The sequence below is a fragment of the Pleurodeles waltl genome, chromosome 4_1, assembly GCF_031143425.1.
Source record: "Pleurodeles waltl isolate 20211129_DDA chromosome 4_1, aPleWal1.hap1.20221129, whole genome shotgun sequence".
NCBI lineage: Eukaryota > Metazoa > Chordata > Amphibia > Caudata > Salamandridae > Pleurodeles > Pleurodeles waltl.
This window is the reverse complement of record NC_090442.1, coordinates 638,418,047-638,443,498: the sequence shown is the minus strand read 5'-3', so window position 1 is coordinate 638,443,498 and position 25,452 is coordinate 638,418,047. Positions and strand designations below refer to the sequence as shown.

Sequence of the window (25,452 nt, the reverse complement as noted above, 5' to 3'; positions counted from 1 at the left end):
ATCCTGAATGCTTCCTGCAACCGCCCCAGGTAAGTGCCATCACAGGACAGCTGTGGATAGCGCACTGCAGTAGCAGCGTGGCTGCTAAGGTGCATCGCGTATGGCTCCTAAGCCAAAACACGGCATGCCTGATAGTATACGTCCTCTCAGAAGCTCCTAATTTGGCAGGATCGTTAAGATAGAACCTATGGACAAGAGCAAGGGCATGCACCGCAGAGGCAGGTTCCCAGGACTGTTCAGAAACAGGATACCCTTTCCATCAAAAAAGATATTGCAGCTTCCCCCCATAGTTACAGGAATCCACAATAGTGGATACTTCAAACTCGGGTTGCCATCGACCATTATGGGTGGAGGAGGTGGTGGTACCCTAGACAATGTATCAAAACATAATGTTTCATTTGAGAAACATGAACTGGAGAACGGACTTTCCAAATATCAAGAAGGAGCAATGCCACAGTGACAGGACTAATCTTTTGAGTTGTAGAAAAAGGACCCAAAAATTGGGGGATGAATTTAGCATTCCCACCCTTTGAAGGCAAAAACTGGGAAGACAACCATACCTGATCTCCTACCTGATAATCAGGTTCAGGACATCAACGTTCATCGGAATATGCTATTATCCTGTCCCTGGCTAACTGTAGATTTTTAGCTCTTTGTTTTCTTGTTTCATCCTTTAGACAAAAAATTCTGAGACTGTAGGAACAGATGTAGATCTACTCATTATCTTAGGTCTTGATTTGGGATGAAACCCCTGAAGGCAAAAGAAAGGAGTGACCTTAGTGGCACTATGAGCACTGTTATTAAAAGCAAACTCAACAAAAGGAAGAAGAGAACCCCTATTATCAGCGGTGGCACTACAAAAACATCTCAAATATTGTTAGAGAGTTTGTTTGGTCCTCTCATTGAGCCCTTTGGTTTGTGGGTGAAAATCTGAAGTTAAAGCATGGGATATACCTAATACTGAGCAAAACTCCAGAAATCCTTCCAAAAATGAGCTATAAACTGAGGGCCATGCTCAGAGACAATCTTTTCTGGACCGCCATGTAGTCTGCAAATATCTTGAAGAAAAGTTTTGGCTGTTTCCTTGGCATAAGGCAACTTTGTCAATGCTGAAAAATGTGCCATCTTTGAAAAGGAGTTGACCACAACTATTTTGGTTGTTTTACCCTGAGAGAGAGGTAAATCCACAATTAAATCTATCCCAATAGCATACTAGAGACCAGAGGCTACAGGTAACGGTTGAAGTAATCCCATAGGTCTTTGGTGAGATACTTTTGCTTAGGTGCAGGTTGGATGCCACGTAACATAGCTCTTAGTGTCCTGTATTAGTGATGACCACCAGAAATGTCGAAAGATCAATTCCAAAGTATCCTTAAAACCTCTATGGCCCGCAAACATAGTGTCATGACATAAATGGAGAACAGTTTCTTGTCAATCTGTGGTAGGTGCAAAGAGACAATCCTTATAAAAATGCAACCCATCCTTGGTGCTTAAGGGTTTTTTCTCAAATTCTTGTGGAGGTATTCTTTGTTGCTGTGACTGTACTTGTTCAATAAATGAGGGCATATTCAGAAGCACTCTGTCAGGAGGTAGCATAGTGTGTTGAAGAATCGTAGTTCCTTCAGGGAATCATCGGGAGAGAGCAACTGTCATCTTATTTGCAGGTCCCAGAATATATGTTACATGGAAGGCAAACTGAGAAAAATAAGCCCACCGAGCCTGCGACCGTTTCAACATTGAATGGTTTTTAAAGAATCAAGATTTCTATTGTCTGTTCTAATTTTAAAAAGGAACATGGCTCTAAGCAACAGATGTCTCCATTCAGTGCATGCCTCCTTCATGGCCAATAACTTCCTTTCTAACACTGAATAATTTTGTTCAGCGGGTGCTAGGGAACGAGTGGTAAAACATGGGGTGTTGCTGAGAGTCATCATCTTGTTCTTGTAAAAGGACTGCCCCTAGTGCATTCTCAGAAGCATCAGTTTATACAAAAAGGGCTTCTCTGTATCAATATGTCAAAGGATGGAGGCACAGGTAAAGTTCTTCTTTAGAGACTGAAAGGACTTCTCAGTTCGAGAATCCCATTGGAACCCATGGATTAGATTCTCCTTCTTTAGGAGACAAGACATTTCGGAAAAATAGGTAAAACATATTTAATGAACCGTGAATAAAAATTGGCAAAATCTTGACAGTTGATAGAGCAGGCCAGTCGAGAACAGCAGCGACTTTACTAGGATCTATAGCAACACCAGTGGCATTTAGAATAAATCCTAAGTACTTCACTTCTGTCTTTTCAAGCATGCATTTTTCTGGTTTGCAGGCTAAATGATTCTTCCGTAATCTGTGTAATACCTTTAAAACATGTTAGCGAAGATCAGATTGATTCTTGGAAAAAATTAGGATATCATCAGGATATATGATGACAAATAGATTGAGTATATCAGAAAACAAGCTATCCATTAGTCGCTGGAAAACTGAAGGAGCATTACAGAGACTGAATGGCATGACCGTATATTCGTAGCAACCAAACGGAGTGCAAAAGGCCGTCTTCCACTCATCACCCTCCTTTATGCGTAACAGATGGTATGGTCCTTTAAGTTCCACATTGGTATATACACTAGATCCTCAAACAGCTTCCAAAATGTCCCTAATAGGCGGAAGCGGGTATCTATCTTTAATGGTTATCTCATTCAGCTTCCTCAGGTCCATACAGGGTCTAACATCCTTTGTCTTCTTAGGTTCAAAGAATATAGGAGCCCCTGTGGGTGACGTAGAAGGCACAATGAACCCGATTTCTAAGTTTTCCTTTCGGTACTGCCATGGGACTTCTTTCTCTGATTCGGACAGGGAGTATGCTCTGTTAAAGGGAATCTCATTTCCAGGTTTTAACTCAATGGCACAGTCACATGAATAGTTTGGTGGTAACTCCTTCACTTTAGGAGATTAAAAAATGTCAAGAAACTCTTCATACGGTGCCGGGACAGCTGCCATTGTAGCCACAAGAGGAGTCTGCATCTCTTTGCTAGCCCCAACGCAACCAACTGGTTCTTGTGGACCCTTCAAGCAGCATTGGTTGCAATTAACTGAACTCACAGAAATAGTACGAGTTGCCTAGTTAAGATATAGATTGTGTAAACACAGCCATGGAAGTCCTAGAATGACAGGATAATTGGGAGATTTAATCATGGTAAAACTGATTTGTTCATGATGATTATAGGTCGACATGTGCAGCATTGTGGAACACTCTGTAACTGGACCAGAAACCAAGGGAGTGCCATCAATCATATGAATTACTTCTATCCTATCCTTAGGATGGATATGAATCTGGCAAGTTGATGCCCACGTAACATCTGCAAAATTGATGGTGGCTCCACAATCTAGGAAGGCCATAGTAAACAGCGATTTTTCAGAACCCCACTACAGGCCAATAGAGAATAGGAATGTCTGTGTTGCATTTGCTGGAACACACCAGGAAACAGATATTTGAGGAAGCTTCCATACATCCAATCTCTCGTTTCTCTCCAGAGATGGACTAAGGTGTTTCCTGACAGCTTGGTTGGAGGACATACTGGACACTCTTTTACCAAATGGCCTTGTTCACTACAATATAAACAAAGACCATTTCTATGATGCCTTAATCTTTCCTCCTCGGTCAAGGAACCTCATGCTGATTTGCATAGGTTCTTCCAGGCAATCTGCAGGTTTTTGTATTTCATTTCGCAGAGGGGGTAGTGATCTTGAAGCAGAGGATAAAAAACTCCCTTGTTTATTTTGCCTTTCATTTTTCCTGGCCTTCAAATTAAATTCAGTGTGTAGCGTGGTTTCAATTGCATCATTTAGGGTGGTAGGTCATGGGACATGTACCAACTCATCTCTTATTTTTCCTTTAGGCCACGTCTCAACAAAATAAGAAGAGTACGTTCAGCCCACTGAGTTTCTGTAGCCAGTCGTCTGAATCGGGTTACTTCTTGAGACTTTTACTGAATCTCACATAAGGCACCCTCCGCAGAGTATTCTAAATTTGGGCAAGAAAACATCCGATCGGAATTTTTATCGGAAAATAATTATCCTGACAAGGATCCAACAAAGACACTAAAGGCATAGTCCAGGCTAAGGTGGTCTAAGACCAGGCAATTAATTATATATCCAACTTTAGTATATCCCTCTCGAATTGGGTTGGAAGGATGGCAAAATGCACAGTCATGGAATCGAGGAATTCACACACCTTCTCTGCATTGCCATCAAATCGCAGAGTTCCTGCTGGTAGTATAGGTAAATCAGTGGCATGTTGGGTCATTAGGGCTTGTCGTAGTGCAGCATTTTTGCTACGTATAGCCTCTAATTGCACATTTTGTTGTTAGATGGTCTAATGTAAATCCTGCACTGGATCCATATTCACAGATTGGATGGAAAGATGTTGGTATCACAACCTGTTGGTGGCCAGGCGTAGTGGTTGTACTACGGACCCTCGAGACCTTGATGTTGAAAAAATGGCGACCCCTTTTCAAAGCCACCGTGCCAACAGAGAAAATACCCACGCTAGCAGCTGGCCAAGAAAAAAAAGACCACTTCTTAAGGATTTCTCCTGAGACTACTCATAGGGAGTGTTCCCCTTCCAGTACTCCTGAGGGAGATGGTAACAGTGGAAACCTCAACCGCAAGACTGTACCTAGAGGTCAGCCAGACTCCTCCAGAGAAATACTAGAGGATCCAGACAGAGAACTCGACATCCTAGCCAAGAGGGTGGCCCTTGAGGTCTGACTCTTAGAAATGGAAAAATAAATAATTGATATGGGCCTAGGTCCCATCTCTGGTGGCACCAATACTTTAAATAGGGAGAAAGAGGTAACTTTCAACCCTAAAACATCCAAAGGGATTGTCCCCAAATATGAGGAAGGTGATGATATCACTAAGTGGTTCATTGCCTTTGAGAGGGTCTGTGTTTCCTGGTAGGTTAACAAAAAGCACTGGGGGTCTCTCCTTTGGGAAATGTTCTCAGGAAAATGCAGGGATAGACTCCTGACAATGAATGAGGCAGATGTTAGGTTCTATGGACTCATGAAGGGCACCCTGATTGAGGGCTTTGGACTCACCACTGAGGTTTATTGAGTCAGGTTCAGGGAGACTCACAAAACTATGACTCAATCCTGGGTTGATTTGTAAGACTTTTAAATGAAAGCACTAAGTGGTTGGTTAAAAGGAAGTCAGGTGTAAGATTATGGTGGGCTTTATAAGCTGATTATGAAGGATGATCTACTGAGTAACTGTACTTCTGAAAAGTTGCATTAATGTTAGCCTTTGTGGCTGCACTGTCCTTGGCATGGTGGTCTGACCCCATGTCAAATAGCAAGCTAGATCACCTGATCCTGTTGGTCATGGTGGGGTTACTCCATTTGTGGGCAACCTCTTTGGGTAAGCTGGGGGTTGCCCTGGCTAAGATAGGGTTAGCAGAGGTGGACACCTCCCATTCACAGAAAAGGAAAAAGCAGACAAACAGCATTCTAAATGGGGTCCTAAAACTGTTGAGGTGGGTCAGATTCCCAAAGGAAACGACCTGGGTAGTAGGATGTGAGGCAGAGGAGGCCCTGCAACCATGCATCCTGCCCCCTTACGTTCCATGCCTGACAGACTAGGAATACTCTCCCAGGTTTGGCTGAGTCTCCTGGGCTGTTGGCTGGTGGGGCTTGTGTAGGGAGCTAGGTTCTGGTTGCAGTACTCTCCCACTTTTTGTCTGTTTTTTAGATGCAACTTTGACTGAAGTGCACTGGGTTCCTGCTAACCAGGTCTCTACTGCCAGTGTTCCTTACCTAAAATGAGACACCTGGTCACTTGATCTTCAAGTGACCAGGCCCTTTAGCCCCCCTGTAAGCCCCAAGTAACTGGTACTCCTGGTACCTAGGGCATGGGTACTGAAAAGGGCCCCTCAGAGCTGCAGCACAAATTGTGCCACTCTGAGGCAGCCAGCACTAACCTTATGCAGACTACCATTGCAGGCTGCTTGACAAAGTGCTCCCAAAATTGAAAACACAACATTGACACACACTTGTGTGCTATGTCACCTAAAGCACTGTTTGCAATATCTGTAAGTCACCCTTACAGCAGGCCTTCAGTCCTAAGGCAGGGTGCGGTATATTACAAATTAGGGCATTCATGCATGAGGAAATATGCCCCTACTATGTTTTTGTCGATTATTAGATATAGTAAGTGTACAGAGAAGCCATTTTACATACTTGTGCTGGACACTGGTCACTATGAGTTACCCAACTACGTGATGGTTTCTCTGAACCTAGGGATGTTTGATACCAAACATCTCATAGTAATAAACCCTCACAAGTTGCAGTGATGTATTTAATAATACTTGCACCCAGAGGGCACCTTAATGGTGCCCCTTAAAAAACCTACTAACTGCTGGTGAGATCACTGAGCGGTTCTGGCCAGCCTGCCACCAACAATTGAGAATATGATCTCCCAGTGGGAGCGCCTTTCCTCTTGAGAGGTCAGAAACAAAAGCTTGTCCAGGCTAGGCTGTTACCTACCCATTCCCACAAGATGACCTGCATTCCAAGGCAGGAGCTTCAAGGAAGCCCACCGCCTTTTAAGTGCAGAACTGAGCTTCCTCAGAGAAAGATGCCAATCCCCTGCCTCAGGGCCATCTGGCACCGGGACAGGTGGAAAAATTAGTTATGCAGGACACGTGTCACTCTTCCAGACTGGGAGCACCCCTAGGGTGGCCAACCTGAAGTGGACACCACTTAGGGAATTCCACCATCTTGCCTGTGGTGGAATTTAGGGACTCTGGACAGGGTGATGCCCACCTCCACAGGAAGTGGTCATCTAGGGGGTGTAGTGAATCCAAGGGTAAGTAGCCCATTTGCTACTACCCTTCACTCCCCTTAACACTCCCTGATACTGATCCTCAGATCTTCACTGGACACAAAAGGAGAAGAGGAGAAGATGCCTGCTGAACCCGAGAACTGAAGAGCATGACTGACTTGGTGACAAACCTGCTGGCCTGCCTGCTGCACCCAACCCTCATGGATCAACTGGCCTGTCCTGCCGCTGCAGCCTCCAAGAAACTTGGAGAACTGCCAATGCTCTGCAAGTCGCCAAGAAAAAGTCCCTTGGAGTGGAGGAGCTCCTCCCCTGCATCTGCAGGCACACAAGAAAGAACTGTGAGGATCAGTGTAGGAAGTTGGCTCTGTATGTGCTATTTCAAAGTGAGGAATAGCATGCACAGAGTCCAAGGGTTCCCCTTAGAGGTAAGATAGTGGCAAAAAGAGATAATACTAATGCTCTATTTTGTGGTAGTGTGGTCGAGCAGTAGGCTTATCAAAGGAGTAGTGTTAAGCATTTGTTGTACATACACACAGGCAATAAATGAGGAACACACACTCAGAGACAAATCCAGCCAATAGGTTTTGTTATAGAAAAATATATTTTCTTAGTTTATTTTAAGAACCACAGGTTCAAATTCTACATGTAATATCTCATTTGAAAGGTATTGCAGGTAAGTACTTTAGGAACTTTGAATCATTACATTAGCATGTATACTTCTTACATAAAACACAATAAGCTGTTTTAAAAGTGGACACAGTGCAATTTTCACAGTTCCTGGGGGAGGTAAGTTTTTGTTAGTTTTGTCAGGTAAGTAAATCACTTACAAGTCTCAGGTTTGGGTCCAAGGTAGCCCACCGTTGGGGGTTCAGAGCGACCCCAAAGTTACCACACCAGCAGCTCAGGGCCGGTCAGGTGCAGAGGTCAAAGAGGTGCCCAAAACACATAGGCTTCAATGGAGAGAAGGGGGTGCCCCGGTTCCGGTCTGCCAGCAGGTAAGTACCCGCGTCTTCGGAGGGCAGACCAGGGGGGTTTTGTAGGGCACCGGGGGGGACACGAGTTCACACAAAAAGTACACCCTCAGCGGCACTGGGGCGGCCGGGTGCAGTGTAGAAACAAGTGTCGGGTTTGCAGTGTAAATCAATGAGAGATCAAGGGATCTCTTCAGCGTCGCAGGCAGGCAAGGGGGGGCTCCTCGGGGTAGCCACCACCTGGGCAAGGGAGAGGGCCTCCTGGGGGTCACTCCTGCACAGGAGTTCCGTTCCTTTAGGTGCTGGGAGCTGCGGGTGCAGGGTCTTTTCCAGCCGTCGGGAAAGGGAGTTCAGGCAGTCGCGGTCAGGGGGAGCCTCGGGATTCCCTCTGCAGGCATCGCTGTGGGGGCCCAGGGGGGACAACTTTGGTTACTCACAGTCGTAGAGTCGCCGGAGGGTCCTCCCTGAAGCATTGTTTCTCCACCAGTCGAGTCGGGGTCGCCGGGTGCAGTGTTGCAAGTCTCACGCTTCTTGCGGGGAGTTGCAGGGGTCTTTAAATCTGCTACTTGAAACAAAGTTGCAGTTCTTTTGGAGCAGTGCCGCTGTCCTCGGGAGTTTCTTGGTCTCTTGGAAGTAGGGCAGTCCTCTGAGGATTCAGAGGTCGCTGGTCCTGGAGAAAGCGTCGCTGGAGCAGGGTTCTTTAGAAGGCAGGAGACGGGCCGGTAGGACTGGGGCCAAAGCAGTTGGTGTCTTCTTTCTTCTTCTGCAGGGGTTTGCAGCTCAGCAGTCTTCTTCTTCGGTAAGTTGCAGGAATCTAAATTCTTAGGTTCAGGGAAGCCGTTAAATACTAAATTTAAGGGCGTGTTTAGGTCTGGGGGGTTAGTAGCCAATGGCTACTAGCCCTGAGGGTGGGTACACCCTCTTTGTGCCTCCTCCCAAGGGGAGGGGGTCACATTCCTATCCCTATTGGGGGAATCCTCCTTCTACAAGATGGAGGATTTCTAAAAGTCAGAGCCACCTCAGCTCAGGACACCTTGGGGCTGTCCTGACTGGCCAGTGACTCCTCCTTGTTATTCTCATTATTTCTCCTGGACTTGCCGCCAAAAGTGGGGGCTGTGTCCAGGGGGCGGGCATCTCCACTAGCTGGAGTGCCCTGGGGCATTGTAACACGAAGCTTGAGCCTTTGAAGCTCACTGCTAGGTGTTACAGCTCCTGCAGGGGGGAGGTGTGAAGCACCTCCACCCAGAGCAGGCTTTGTTTCTGTCCTCAGAGAGCACAAAGGCTCTCACCGCATGAGGTCAGACACTCGTCTCTCAGCAGCAGGCTGGCACAGACCAGTCAGTCCTACACTGAACAATTGGGTAAAATACAGGGGGCATCTCTAAGATGCACTCTGTGTGCATTTTTTAATAAATCCAACACTGGCATCAGTGTGGGTTTATTATTCTGAGAAGTTTGATACCAAACTTCCCAGTATTCAGTGTAGCCATTATGGAGCTGTGGAGTTCGTTTTTGACAGACTCCCAGACCATATACTCTTATGGCTACCCTGCACTTACAATGTCTAAGGTTTTGCTTAGACACTGTAGGGGCATAGTGCTCATGCACTGGTGCCCTCACCTATGGTATAGTGCACACTGCCTTAGGGCTGTAAGGCCTACTAGAGGGGTGACTTACCTATGCCACAGGCAGTGTGAGGTTGGCATGGCACCCTGAGGGGAGTGCCATGTCGACTTACTCGTTTTGTTCTCATCAGCACACACAAGCTGGCAAGCAGTGTGTCTGTGCTGAGTGAGGGGTCCCTAGGGTGGCATAAGTCATGCTGCAGCCCTTAGAGACCTTCCCTGGCATCAGGGCCCTTGGTACCAGGGGTACCAGTTACAAGGGACTTACCTGGGTGCCAGGGTTGTGCCAATTGTGGAAACAATGGTACATTTTAGGTGAAAGAACACTGGTGCTGGGGCCTGGTTAGCAGGGTCCCAGCACACTTCTCAGTCAAGTCAGCATCAGTATCAGGAAAAAAGTGGGGGGTAACTGCAACAGGGAGCCATTTCTTTACACAAGCCCCCCCCCCAGCCCACAGGCCATGAGACTCAGCCAAAGCTGGGAGAGTCTTCCTAGTCTGTCAGGCGAGGAAGAGTAGAGGAAATAGGCTGGTTTGTTGCAGGGCCTACTCTGCCTTACATCATCCTATTAAGGTCATTCCCTCTGGGGAACTGACCCACTTCCACAGTGATAGGACCTAGTCTGAATTGCCTCTTGTCTGTGTCTTTAATGTCTCCACCCATTCTCTCTATTTTGGGGTTAGAGGTATCCACCTCTGCTAATCTTATCTTAGCCAGGGTCACCCCTAGCTTACCCAAAGAGGTTACCCAGAGCTGGAGTAACCCCACCATGACCAACAGGGTCAGGGGGCCTAACTTGCTATTTGGCATGGGGTCTGACCACCATGCCAAGGATAGTGCAGCCATAAAGGCTAACACCCAGCAGAGGCCACTGACACCTGTCAGTGCCCAGAACCACACCTTTAGCTCTTCGCCTACAAGGGAAGGGGCTAAGTTACAGGCTTCTTTGGGTTCAGGGTGCCTGTCTGCTGTATTAGAGTGGGGGGTTACCACATCTTGTAGTAAACACCCTTCTTCCACTCTTTCTTCTGTTAGCTGAGGAGCCACCCACTCAGACTTAACAGTTGCCTGACTAGCCAGGACTTCTTGTGGGTCAGGTTGGACTTTATCAGAGCCACTTTTGGAGTTCTCCCCTACTGGAGCAGAATCTCCTTGGCTTGCTGGAACCTTGGCTAAAGGTTGTCCACCTTTCCTACTCTGTTTCCTTTTCTTTTTCTTCTGGGGCCTACTTGCATTTACTGCAGAGGCAGGAACTCCAGAATCCTTGGGAGAGGACTGGCACTGGACCAGTTCCTCTCTTGGGCTCTGACTAACCTCTGGGTAGTCATTTCCAAGGAGACAATCAAGGGGGAGGTCTGTACTGACTACCACCCTTCTCCAGCTAAAAGTCCCACCCACTTCTATGGGCACAAAAGCCACAGGCCTATCAGTGACCCTGTCTGGGCTAACTCTTACTCTGGCCATCTCACCTGGGATGTATTGGTTTGAGAACACCAGCCTGTCGTGCACAATAGTGTGACTGGCACAAGTGTCTCTCAGGGCAGTGGCTGGGATTCCATTCACCAGTAGGTGGTGGAAGTGTTTACTTCCCTCTGGAATCTCCAACTCACCTGTTGGGCCCTTTTTCCAGTTGAAGGCTATGAAGACCTCCTCATCTGAGGAGTCATCTCCAATGGCTACACTGGTCACCCCTGGGATTTTGCTAGGGGGTTTGTTTTTGGGACAAGAAGTGTCCTTGGTGTGGTGCCCTGTCTGTCTACAGTTATGGCACCATGCCTTAGTGGCATCCCAGTTCTTACCCTGGTACCCACCTTTGTTTTGGGTTGTGTCTCGGGGCCCACCCACCTGGTCTGGTTTTTGGGGGCCTACAGAGGACTCTTTTTCTTTGTTTCTAGTGTCACCAACTTTCTCCTGAGGAGGTTTTGTAACCCCTTTCTTTTGGTCACCCCCAGTGGAAGTTTTGGTTACCCTAGTCTTGACCCAGTGGTCTGCCTTCTTTCCCAATTCTTGGGGAGAAATTGGACCTAGGTCTACCAGATACTGATGCAACTTTTCATTGAAGCAGTTACTTAAAATGTGTTCTTTCATAAACAAATTATAAAGCCCAACATATTCATGCACTTCATTTCCAGTTACCCAACCATCCAGTGTTTTCACTGAGTAGTCTACAAAATCAACCCAGGTCTGGCTCGAGGATTTTTGAGCCCCCCTGAATCTAATCCTATACTCCTCAGTGGAGAATCCAAAGCCCTCAATCAGGGTACCCTTCATGAGGTCATAAGATTCTGCATCTTTTCCAGAGAGTGTGAGGAGTCTATCCCTACACTTTCCTGTGAACATTTCCCAAAGGAGAGCACCCCAGTGTGATTTGTTCACTTTTCTGGTTACCCAAGCCCTGTCAAAAGCTGTGAACCATTTGGTGATGTCATCACCATCTTCATATTTAGTTACAATCCCTTTAGGGATTTTCAACATGTCAGGAGAATCTCTGACCCTAGTTATGTTGCTGCCACCATTGATGGGTCCTAGGCCCATCTCTTGTCTTTCCCTTTCTATGGCTAGGATCTGTCTTTCCAAAGCCAATCTTTTGGCCATCCTGGCTAACTGGATGTCCTCTTCACTGGTGTTATCCTCAGTGATTTCAGAGAGGTTGGTCCCTCTTGTGAGGGAGCCAGCATCTCTGACTATTATGCTTGGAGTCAGGGCTTGAGAGGCCCTGTCTTCCCTAGATAGGACTGGTAGGGGGGAATCACCCTCCAAGTCACTATCATCATCCTCTGAGTTGCCATCCTCAGAGGGGTTGGCCTTTTCAAACTCTGCCAACAGCTCCTGGAGCTGTAGTTTGGAAGGTCTGGGGCCCATTACTATTTTCTTTATTTTACAGAGGGACCTTAGCTCCCTCATCTTAAGATGGAGGTAAGGTGTGGTGTCGAGTTCCACCACATTCACATCTGTAGTAGACATTATGCTTCTAAAAGTTGGAATACTTTTTAAGAAACTAAAACTAGTTCTAGGATCTAATTCAAACTTTTACCAAACTTTTAAACTCTAAAAGGAAATGCTAACAGGGACTAACACAAGGCCCTAGCAGGTCTTTTAAGAATTTAGAAAAAATTTCAAATTGCAAAAAATCAATTTCTAATGACAATTTTTGGAATTTGTCGTGTGATCAGGTATTGGCTGAGTAGTCCAGCAAATGCAAAGTCTTGTACCCCACCGCTGATCCACCAATGTAGGAAGTTGGCTCTGTATGTGCTATTTCAAAGTGAGGAATAGCATGCACAGAGTCCAAGGGTTCCCCTTAGAGGTAAGATAGTGGCAAAAAGAGATAATACTAATGCTCTATTTTGTGGTAGTGTGGTCGAGCCGTAGGCTTATCAAAGGAGTAGTGTTAAGCATTTGTTGTACATACACACAGGCAATAAATGAGGAACACACACTCAGAGACAAATCCAGCCAATAGGTTTTGTTATAGAAAAATATCTTCTCTTAGTTTATTTTAAGAACCACAGGTTCAAATTCTACATGTAATATCTCATTTGAAAGGTATTGCAGGTAAGTACTTTAGGAACTTTGAATCATTACATTAGCATGTATACTTTTTACATAAAACACAATAAGCTGTTTTAAAAGTGGACACAGTGCAATTTTCACAGTTCCTGGGGGAGGTAAGTTTTTGTTAGTTTTGTCAGGTAAGTAAATCACTTACAAGTCTCAGGTTTGGGTCCAAGGTAGCCCACCGTTGGGGGTTCAGAGCGACCCCAAAGTTACCACGCCAGCAGCTCAGGGCCGGTCAGGTGCAGAGGTCAAAGAGGTGCCCAAAACACATAGGCTTCAATGGAGAGAAGGGGGTGCCCCGGTTCCGGTCTGCCAGCAGGTAAGTACCCGCGTCTTCGGAGGGCAGACCAGGGGGGTTTTCTAGGGCACTGGGGGGGACACGAGTTCACACAAAAAGTACACCCTCAGCGGCACTGGGGCGGCCGGGTGCAGTGTAGAAACAAGCGTTGGGTTTGCAATGTAAATCAATGAGAGATCAAGGGATCTCTTCAGCGTCGCAGGCAGGCAAGGGGGGGGCTCCTCGGGGTAGCCACCACCTGGGCAAGGGAGAGGGCCTCCTGGGGGTCACTCCTGCACAGGAGTTCCGTTCCTTTAGGTGCTGGGGGCTGCGGGTGCAGGGTCTTTTCCAGCCGTCGGGAAAGGGAGTTCAGGCAGTTGCGGTCAGGGGGAGCCTCGGGATTCCCTCTGCAGGCGTCGCTGTGGGGGCTCAGGGGGGACAACTTTGGTTACTCACAGTCATAGAGTCGCCGGAGGGTCCTCCCTGAAGCATTGTTTCTCCACCAGTCGAGTCGGGGTCGCCGGGTGCAGTGTTGCAAGTCTCACGCTTCTTGCGGGGAGTTGCAGGGGTCTTTAAATCTGCTACTTGAAACAAAGTTGCAGTTCTTTTGGAGCAGTGCCGCTATCCTCTGGAGTTTCTTGGTCTCTTGGAAGTAGGGCAGTCCTCTGAGGATTCAGAGGTCGCTGGTCCTGGAGAAAGCGTCGCTGGAGCAGGGTTCTTTAGAAGGCAGGAGACGGGCCGGTAGGACTGGGGCCAAAGCAGTTGGTGTCTTCTTTCTTCTTCTGCAGGGGTTTGCAGCTCAGCAGTCTTCTTCTTCGGTAAGTTGCAGGAATCTAAATTCTTAGGTTCAGGGAAGCCCTTAAATACTAAATTTAAGGGCGTGTTTAGGTCTGGGGGGTTAGTAGCCAATGGCTACTAGCCCTGAGGGTGGGTACACCCTCTTTGTGCCTCCTCCCAAGGGGAGGGGGTCACATTCCTATCCCTATTGGGGGAATCCTCCTTCTACAAGATGGAGGATTTCTAAAAGTGAGAGCCATCTCAGCTCAGGACACCTTAGGGGCTGTCCTGACTGGCCAGTGACTCCTCCTTGTTATTCTCATTATTTCTCCTGGACTTGCCGCCAAAAGTGGGGGCTGTGTCCAGGGGGCGGGCATCTCCACTAGCTGGAGTGCCCTGGGGCATTGTAACACGAAGCTTGAGCCTTTGAAGCTCACTGCTAGGTGTTACAGCTCCTGCAGGGGGGAGGTGTGAAGCACCTCCACCCAGAGCAGGCTTTGTTTCTGTCCTCAGAGAGCACAAAGGCTCTCACCGCATGAGGTCAGACACTCGTCTCTCAGCAGCAGGCTGGCACAGACCAGTCAGTCCTACACTGAACAATTGGGTAAAATACAGGGGGCATCTCTAAGATGCACTCTGTGTGCATGTTTTAATAAATCCAACACTGGCATCAGTGTGGGTTTATTATTCTGAGAAGTTTGATACCAAACTTCCCAGTATTCAGTGTAGCCATTATGGAGCTGTGGAGTTCGTTTTTGACAGACTCCCAGACCATATACTCTTATGGCTACCCTGCACTTACAATGTCTAAGGTTTTGCTTAGACACTGTAGGGGCATAGTGCTCATGCACTGGTGCCCTCACCTATGGTATAGTGCACCCTGCCTTAGGGCTGTAAGGCCTACTAGAGGGGTGACTTACCTATGCCACAGGCAGTGTGAGGTTGGCATGGCACCCTGAGGGGAGTGCCATGTCGACTTACTCGTTTTGTTCTCATCAGCACACACAAGCTGGCAAGCAGTGTGTCTGTGCTGAGTGAGGGGTCCCTAGGGTGGCATAAGTCATGCTGCAGCCCTTAGAGACCTTCCCTGGCATCAAGGCCCTTGGTACCAGGGGTACCAGTTACAAGGGACTTACCTGGGTGCCAGGGTTGTGCCAATTGTGGAAACAATGGTACATTTTAGGTGAAAGAACACTGGTGCTGGGGCCTGGTTAGCAGGGTCCCAGCACACTTCTCAGTCAAGTCAGCATCAGTATCAGGCAAAAAGTGGGGGGTAACTGCAACAGGGAGCCATTTCTTTACAATCCGGACTTCCAAAAATCTGATGCCAGACATCACCACTGCACCCGATCCGCCTAGCCTAAGCTGAAGAGGTCCAACGGTGTCAAAATGGTTCCCAGGCCCTCCAGAGAGGAAGCTCACCCGAGCTTGCCCTCTGTGGACTTCCTGGCGGCATCTGCAGCCTGATTCTGCAACTGCCTCTGGAGACGGTAAACCCGACAATCCAATCCACCTCTGCACTCAGAGACCGCGGACAGAGGAGAAGAGGGCCACTGGTGTCCCTGCATTCCCCAGGCTCGTGAGACCCAATCCCACCTGTTGCTTTGGCCTTAAGGCCCCTCCAGTCCACTTCTGCAGCCTGTTTCTGTGGGCCCCCTGCACTGCGACTGCCTCCAGTGATGGTAAACCAGACGGTCCAAACTGCCTCTGCAGCCGGATAACCTGGACCAAGGAGAACAGGACTACTGGTGTCCCTACTTCACCGAGCATCGCAAGAAATCGCAAGAAATGAACCCCCTCGGTGGTTCACCCAGAAAGGACTCTCAGTCCACCCCTGCAGCAACTTTGTGACCGGACCAATCCCCATAGACTTACATGGCACCCGACACTGAACTGTACCACTACACCCTGCTACCCCTGTGCCGCCCGAGGTGACCTGTTGATGTGGCCTTGAACCAGGCCCCATACTGACTCTAAGTCCAGGAGATTGGTCCTGTAAGTCGCTGTACTATACCTGTATGCAGTGCTTGTTCTTCCTCCATAGGATCTGAAAAATGCAGTGTCTACTTTTAAAAATTCAAACAATTCATAGCTTGAAAAGTACTCACCTGACTCTGGTGATCTTGGTATCAAAGGTTATATAAAATATATGGTATTTTTATCAATTGGTGTTGGATTTCTTTATTGAGTGTGTGTCTCACTTACTGCATGAGTGTATGCCTAGCTGCTCCACGACACTACCCAAAAAGAGAGTATTTGGGATGTCAATTGGGCCTCAGTGATACCTCTGGGAATTGCTTGGACACTTTGCACTTTGTACCTCTGTTTATCCTATTATATAAAGAGCCACCTCCCCACAAAAGTCCGGGGAGATGGCTGTGGCCAAGAGCCTGTGGGACATCCTTTTGTAGATCAGCTGGTTATATGGTCACTACAACCACTCAGACCAATAGGTAATGACATCTCAGTGCGTAGATGAAGGGAAGTTGTGTTCCCTGAGGGATCTTTTTATTACATCTGCACAAGCACATTGTGACTTTGGGATCAGCACTGGGCAGTTCCTGCAATGTGCCAAGCTGCCAAACACTGCCAAGGGGTTCTTGACTGGGTTCCGTGTTGCACCTGATCCTTCGCTGATATTGCAGACGTTGCTCTGTCCTGGGAGGGGGCTAAGACTTGTATCCCAGTTCGACAGGGCTTTAAAAACCAGACAAACACCCTACAAAGTTTAGCAAAGTTTGCATGAGGGTATACAAGAACTCATCGTGGATAAGAAATTGGGCTATGACATGCAGGCTAGCAAAGCTCATATTGCAATGCATGATTTAAGATAAGTCAATTTAATCATCTACAATGCATTTTCATAGCGCTGCAAAATCTGAGTGAAATATACCCTGGGAGACTCTTGGACTGTCTGAGATGCAGGAATAAGGGTAGCTCATCCATTCATATGTTATGAACATGCACAGTGATAGGGTGATATTGGAGGAAAGTGGTCGACGCCCACACAGTGTCTCCATATCATAAGCACAATTTCTCAATAATGGAAACTAAGAAGCAGGTTTATAAGTTTGGAACTGGTCTTGGCAAGGTGTACGATCACCATACAATGGCTCCGTCCACAGAGTCCGACAGCAGCGGAATGGGAAAGCGATCTCATTGAATGAAAGAAATCTAACAGAGGAAGTCCGTATGAAGGAGACTAGATGGGAGCCGAATGCAGTGGAAGATTCGGTTTACTGGGTGGAGAAACTGGATAGGTTCCCCTGTCCACAGCAATAGCCCCCTTCCCGTAGTCGTTTGCCCTCAAGATGGGGCTAAGATCTACAAATCTGAGGGGTGGATAGAACTGAAAAACCTTGCACAGTGATGTAGGGTAGTGTAGAGGAATGAGTATTTTTTCTGAATGCTCATTCTTTTTATCGCATGTGAAAATATATTCTTGTTGCGAAAATGAAACATAAGAAACACGTTTTCCACCTGTACACCTGAAAACTTACGAGTCACAGGAATTACCTGGAAAATGTTTGAGTTAAAAAAAATAGGAGAATAGCCCCCACGTGTATTGAGAAAGCCGAGGGTGGTATATAAGTATTCAGACAACGGTGTCTGCTTAATGGGTAATTCATTGAATGTAGCAAAGAAGGGGTATAGTCCCGAGCTTCTCTGCCTAACTAAATTGTTTGTTGCTGAGAATACAACTTTACCATTCCTTGTCTCGCTTTAGGTGCTAAAATTGGAAGTGCCCCCAAATGGGCTATATAAATCCTAGACATATAAACTGAGCTCTAGTTATATTAAAAAAACAGACCTTGTTGTTTTACCTATTTTACTTAATCATTCACTTTCTTTACCAAGAACTGTAAGAGAGTTCTAAGCTTTTATTTTTGTTACTTAAATTCAGACTGCAATTTGCACAGATTTCGATCACTTATTATCCATGTATAAAATAACACTGTGGGCCAGATTTGTGAAGAGTGGTGCACCATGTTGAGATGCGCTACTTTTTTTGCACCACATTGCGCCCCCCTAGCACCACCATGTGTGCGCCGTATTTATGAAACGGCGCGCCATGGCACACATTAGGGACCTACCGTCAAAAATGTTGATGCTAGTTTGGCGCTTTGAAGGATTAGTGCCAAAAAAGTTGACGCTAATCCTGCAAAGTGAAAGGAGGCCCATTGAAAACAATGAGAGCCTCATTTTAAAGCCGGCGTGAAAAATAACGCAAAAAAAAGCGCAATTTTTCTGGGCCTCCTAACACCGGAACGCCCCCTCGCATACATTATGCCTGGAGCAGGTATAATGTGGTGCAAGGGTTTACAAAGTGGCGCAATGCGTTCATTACGTCACTTTGTAAATATGGCACTTCATTTTTACCAACCTAACGCCACATTAGCATCAGTAAAATTACGCTAATGTGGCGCAAGGTGGCACAAGGGGCTTCATAAATTTGGCCCTATGTCTACTGGGCTGGTCAGATTTTTGTGCTCCACAAACGAGGAGGCTACATTGAGCCACAGTTAGATTTACACTTTGGCAAGTACCCCTCACACATTGGTGTGAAAATTGCAATGGCTTCCAACTATGAAGACATTTTTTACCAGAGCAGCACAGTTACAAGATGTCATCATGTCTGGTAGGTCATACATTCAACACGTGGTCTTATGTACCCCGAGCTTCTTTTAATTTTGGGGATAAATAATACCATGCCTAGAGATTTATAAGTCATTACATTTTTTGAAGCCTAAATCATTTCAGGGGATAAATGCATTCATTAAGGGCTTTCCATGACAAAATGAAGGTAATAGTTCAGTGATGTCCTGGGTGTCCTCCTTCTGTACTCCAAGTGTGAAGACAGAGCTCAAAATGGAAGGCAGAGCAGTGAATCGGATTTGTGAAACATCAACCTGCCCACCAGGGTGGATGGAAGCTGTCAATGGAAAAGCATTCCATCAGCCCGTTTCAAAATATTTCTCAGTTTTCACACCCGGATCTTATATTTTAAACACACTAAAATGTATTGGATTATTTGACGTAATAGCCTCTGTTGTTTCTGTCTTTACAAATGTTCATAAAAGGCTTTACTGAGGCGCATCAGTACTCTGCATTTAGTTTTTTTTACATGTAGGCAATTTTTATTTTTCTGGTTCACCCAGGAGAGGAGATCCTGTTGCCACTGTTGACCCAAGAGGTAAATTCTAAAGCAAGAAGAGGCATTTTACGAAGGGCCGTATTTTCAGAAGATCAAAGAAAAGCGTTGGAGAGAATGTTCCAGAAGCAGAAATACATCAGCAAGGTTGATAGAAAGAAGCTTGCAAGCAACCTGGGCCTTAAGGAAACTCAGGTATGGCACTGTAAAACAAAGAATGAATGAAAGAACAAGGAAACTTAGATAACACAGGACTGCGACTAGGCAGACATTCCGTTGACCCGGTGTAAATGTAAAGATGTAGATTGGATCCATTTGTAACGGATGGGTCACGTGTGCTTTCAGACATTCAGCTATATACGTCTAGTGGACAAAGCAAGGAAGCGCTGATAAATATCTGTCGATGTCAAGATAAAAATGTTAAGTTTGTAAGTGTAAAGAATGAGTTTAACTTCCAGTTAAAAATCCTGATCAAAACTCAAAAAGACTACACAAAAAATCATTTACACATTCTTCTCAGGTAAAAAGGGCCTTTAACATAAAGCCCCCCTTTCTCATCTTCTCTCGGAGTGGAAGGCCTGTTGGGAAAATGGCCTGTATCTATAAAGTGCTTTCCTCATAGCAAAAATTATCAGAAAGAAAAACTGACACGGGAATGTTGAGTGTGCAGGATACAACTCGTGATCTCATGACTACATAGTTTCTGCACCAAACCTACAGTAAATAGGATTGTTTTTTATCAGCCCACACACAGGAAGTGCTCCTCTTTCCACTTATTTTTCTCTCTCCAACTTTTATTTCTTCCCATTTAACTGCTTGCAAAGTGACTGCCATCTTATTCTTAGAAGTGGGCAGATGGCCTTAGGTGCACCACTTAGGCTCAGAATCAAATAAAATATAAGACATTCAAGAAACATAAGCATATATACATATTTTTTCACTGAAAAAACAAAGGTTACAGAGACGTTATAGTTAGGCTCACATTTTAAACGTACAAAACCATAGAAATTCACCTGTTATATTTATAGTTATCTAAAGTAATTATAACAGGTGTCCTAAGGTAAGTAGAACTCGCGCCCCTGCCATGCACAGTTTTTTTGTAATTTTTTTTTTACTGCGAACATTACATTGTTAATATCAATGATGTTATAAAAGATGTCATGAGTGCCCTAATTTGTGGTGCAATTAGCAGTGTATGGTGAGTGATAGTTACCATAGGGCACGAGTTATAGTTACTCTAGATAACTATAACAGGTGAATTTCTATGGTTTTGTACGTTTGAAAATGTGAGCCTAACTATAACTTCCCTCTAACCTTTGTTTTTTTTCAGTGAATTCCTATGTTTTTTTTGTGGGTGTGTCAGCAAGTGCATGTGTATTGTATGTTGTATTTTTACCAGTGTTCCCAAATCTGTCACAGCGTTAAACGGGGGTGGCTAAGCGTGATGCAACAGCGTCGTGCCTCCATGATAGTGGAAAAAAAAGAGTTTTGAACCATTTCAAACCCATAAGGGGTCCCTCAGACACTCATTGGTGAACCTCACAGGGTCAGAGTACCTCTACCGTGACCTCTTTTATTATTTACAGCCCCTATTTCCATCCCCAGGGCTGTGCACCATTGATAAGATGACAGCCGCAACTTTCTCCTCAGATTGTGACCAGCCAATCACATTGCTTCCTTCTGTCACGCTTACCGTCCAGACCTTAACATTTTTGCACAGATGCAGAGGTTTAACTAGCTCCAAATATATTTTTAACATTACATCCCACAAATGCAGCTCTCCTTCTAAAATGAATTCCCGTTCTAGTGATTGGCATATGACTTATATATTTAGTAAAAGTGACAGTGGCTCATCCTAAAATTATTTGTCACCCTGATCATGTTCCACTTAATCAATAATTGTGACATATGTCATGGAGATATGTCTGATAGGGGTAAAAGCACTGTAAAATATCTACAATCGAGATAATGCAATTCCATTGGTATACCTGGAATAAAACTCTATTTTTTATGTTCAACAGGTGAAAATCTGGTTTCAAAACAGAAGGATGAAGTGGCGAAACTCCAAAGAAAAGGAGGGACTTGCAAGCAAGTACTTTTTAGAGGAAGACATTCTAGAAAAAGACTTAACCAACACTGCATTAAAATTGTTTTCTCCGTGTCCATCAACAAATAAAGTGCCGGAAAACAGATCGACCCCTCAAAGAAGACAGCATCCTACCACAGCATCCGAAATCCTGAACTATGGCAACCCCATCAGACCATTTCAAAGAGCGGACTTGGGCCAGCAGACAATTTATTTATGTCCAGAACAAGGTCTTGGAGACAAGCGAATGCCCACTTTATTACAAACACATAACAATATTTCTGTGGACTAACTGAGCAACATGAACATCAAAAAAGAGTTTTTTCAATGTTCACAACAATATGTGGACGTACCTTTGTGAAATACTTGACATTTTTGGAATATATGAAATTTAAAATATAACGAACAAATAACTTCTCCTTTCGAAACTGTTGCCTAGTGCAGACGCTGCCTTAATTTTGCCTGATAGGTAACTCCTGTTGAAATCGCCAGGAGAGAGGAGCAATATCCGATGTCATATTTCACAATGTAATTTCGAATCCGTCCTTTGTCTCTGGTAACAGTTGCTCAAAATTGTACTAACTGACCGTTCTTGTAATAGATTCCTCTTATGGATGTGCATACTGCCTTAAAATGCATAATATTAGATTATAAGGTTTCATTACAATATTGTTTTTTATCTGTAAATACTTGTGCCTCGGACATAGATTCGTAAATAAAATCTAAATAGCAAAGTAGCCTTTTTGACCCTAGATGAAGCGTAAATGACTATACCTTGATGATGAAATAAGTGCCTCTCAAAGCTGTGGTTCTTCCCATACCCATGCGAATTACTTGTTCTTGTTAATTCATTCATAATAGGTTTTAAAGTGTCCTTTTTAATGCTGTAAATTGAGTCTGAAACTGGTTATGTCATGCGCTAAGCTTGATCGTGCTTCATTAAGTGCTGGGTAACCTCATTACCTTATATCTATCAACTCTCTCCTCAGATACATACCACCAGTTAACAAAATTGATGCACGCACGTTTTAACTTGGTTTAAAATCTACTTTACTGGGAAATATATGTAAACAAAAGGTTGGACGTCCTCCTGCATTTCTTATCTCATAGCTTACAAGCGGTAGGAAGTTTCATAATATCACTCTGTGCTCCTAACATAGTTATGCCATGAGAAACAAGAAAGACAAATACGGTCCTGTGGTGTTTCTATCACTATCAAGAGATATAGGATTCTGAGTACCAATAATAATTATGATTCCTTTTTGCCCCAAGATCCAGCATTCACCCTCCGATATTTTGACCAAAATCATTCAGTATTGCAACACTTACAATAAACTGTTGACCCTGAGTTTCATAGGAATTGTTGATTCCTATCACCCCCTTCAGGACATACATTTCATAGCCATCCTGTGTTGGGGCAAATGACTGAAGAATTCGGGGGCTATTTACAAGGTGGTTGCGTTGCTCTTGCACCACACACCGTGGTTCAAGAACGACGCAAACCTTAAGTCAGATTTATGAAGCCATGCAAGGCCACTTTGCATGCCTCTGAGTGGGTTCCATAAATCTAGAGTAAGTCAACGCAGCGCAAATCGCTGCGTTACCTTACTCTGCCATGGGAAGGCATTCCAAGGGAGCTGATTGGGTGTTCCCATGCAACTCCCTTGGTTTTTGACACATTTCAGAATTTATCAGAACTGGTAAACCTGGGAATGCACCAAAAAGGTACACCTTCCTGGGAGAGGCGCAACGAGGAGAAATGTGTTTATTTCTCCTAGTTACTTCCTCATTCTATGTGTGCTACATTTTGTGCAGGAAGGTGCCTGCATTGGCGCTAGGTTGCCAAAAGGGCACCAGCACAGGGGAAAAGGCAGGAATGCGCCGTATTGCCATAAACACAGCGCGTCACTTGCTGCCCTGCACTGCATGGTTTTTTCGTAAATAGGCCTCTTAGTATCTAAGGTATTCAAGGTCTGCAAACATCTTCCTGCATCTGAAAAACTAAAGACAGATTTTAGGAGATTTTTTTCCTTTTGTCGATCCAATCAGTCTTCCACTTTTACCTGCTTCTCCAAGAACTGTTACACAGAGATGCAACATTATTACAAAAAATCCTTTAAGCATTAAACCTGACTATGCTGGGGTTCTTAATTCTTTTCTTCTTCTGATGGGTGGATAGATCAGTCCCATCGCCTCGCCGGACTACATCCTCCTAGGCGACCTCAACTTCCATCTGGAACACAACAACGACCCCAACACCACCGCCCTGCTCGACAACCTCGCCAACCTCGGCCTCAAGCAACTGGTGAACACCCCCACCCACATCGCCGGACACACGCTTGACCCCATCTTCTCCGCCAGCAAACACGTCTCCTTCAGCCACGCCTCCGCTCTACACTGGACCGACCACAGCTGTGTCCACTTCACATTCCGACGCGAGACACGCCACCTCCGCACTCAACCCATCCCTCGTCGACAGTGGAACAAAATCCCCGAAGAACAGCTCTTCTCCGCGCTCACCGTCAACCAACCTACCCTCACCACCGACGACCCCAACGACGCAGCCCTCAGCCTCACGAACTGGATCACCAACTGCGCAGACAACCTTGCTCCCCTCAGACGCACGCATCGACAGGCCAACACCAAAAAACCTCTCTGGTTCTCTGACACCCTTAAGGAATCGAAGAAAACCTGTCGCGCCCTCGAGAAAGCCTGGCGCAAGGACCACACCGCTGACAACATGACCGCCCTCAAGAACGCGACCCGCGAACACCACCACCTGATCCGCGCAGCCAAAAGGAATTTCTTCACCGACAGACTGGACAAAAACAGCCACAACAGCAGAGAACTCTTCAGCATCGTTAAAGAGTTCTCCAACCCCAACGCCATCACGCCCTCACAAGACCTGTGCAACTCCCTCGCCACCTTCTTCCATCGCAAGATCACCGACCTCCACGACAGCTTCGGACACCAGACCCAGCCAAGCAACACCGAACCCACACCCCCTGCTATCACCCTCAACGTCTGGACCCACATCAACACTGAAGAGACCAAAACCACCATGAACTCTATCCACTCCGGCGCCCCCTCGGACCCCTGCCCTCACTTCATCTTCAATAAAGCCGACGACATCATCGCCCCGCACCTCCAGACCATCATCAACTCCTCTTTTTCATCTGCTACCTTCCCCGAAAGCTGGAAACACGCCGAAGTCAACGCCCTACTAAAGAAACCTACGGCTGACCCAAGCGACCTGAAGAACTTCCGCCCCATCTCGCTCCTCCCCTTCCCTGCCAAGGTAATAGAGAAGACCGTCAACAAACAGCTTACCAACTTCCTGGAAGACAACAACCTTCTCGACCCTTCACAATCCGGATTCCGAACTAACCACAGCACTGAAACCGCCCTCATCTCAGTCAAAGACGACATCAGAACCCTGATGGACAACGGTGAAACAGTCGCCCTCATCTTCCTCGACCTCTCGGCTGCCTTCGACACCGTCTGCCACCGCACCCTAATAACCCGCCTCCGCTCCACCGGGATCCAAGGCCAGGCCCTGGACTGGATCGCCTCCTTCCTCTCCAACCGCTCTCAAAGAGTCTACCTCCAAACCTTTTCGCTCACACCCCACCGAGATCATCTGCGACGTCCCTCAAGGCTCCTCGCTCAGCCCGACACTCTTCAATGTCTACATGAGCCCCCTCGCCGACATCGTACGCAAGCACAACATCATCATCACCTCCTACGCCGACGACACTCAACTTATACTTTCCCTCACCAAGGACCCCGCCAGCGCTAAGACCAACCTACAAGATGGCATGAAGGACTTCGCAGATTGGATGAGGCTCAGCCATCTAAAACTGAACTCAGACAAAACAGAAGTCCTCATCCTCGGCAACACCCTGACCGCATGGGACGACTCCTGGTGGCCCACGGCCTTTGGCACCGCACCAACCCCCTCAGACCACGCCCGCAACCTCGGCTTCATCTTGGACCCTCTGCTCACCATGACCAAACAAGTCAACGCCGTGTCCTCCTCCTGCTTCCTCACCCTCCGCATGCTCCGCAAGATCTTCCGCTGGATCCCCACCGACACCAGAAAAACCGTGACCCAAGCATTAGTCACTAGCCGCCTGGCCTACGGCAACACCCTTAATGCTGGGACCACCGCA

At 46.3% G+C, this 25,452-nt stretch overlaps 1 protein-coding gene across 1 annotated transcript in view; it reads left to right on the top strand.

The window, feature by feature from the left end:
* Nucleotides 1-22,032, top strand: part of DBX2 (developing brain homeobox 2) — a 48,698-nt gene extending 26,666 nt beyond the window's left edge. Inside the window, exons 3-4 of the mRNA XM_069230078.1 lie at nt 19,202-19,389; nt 21,216-22,032. Of these exons, the coding sequence (XP_069086179.1) occupies nt 19,202-19,389; nt 21,216-21,572 (545 nt within the window). The 3' untranslated portion in view covers nt 21,573-22,032. The remainder of the gene's footprint in view (nt 1-19,201; nt 19,390-21,215) is intronic.
* Nucleotides 22,033-25,452: the final 3,420 nt, after the last annotated feature.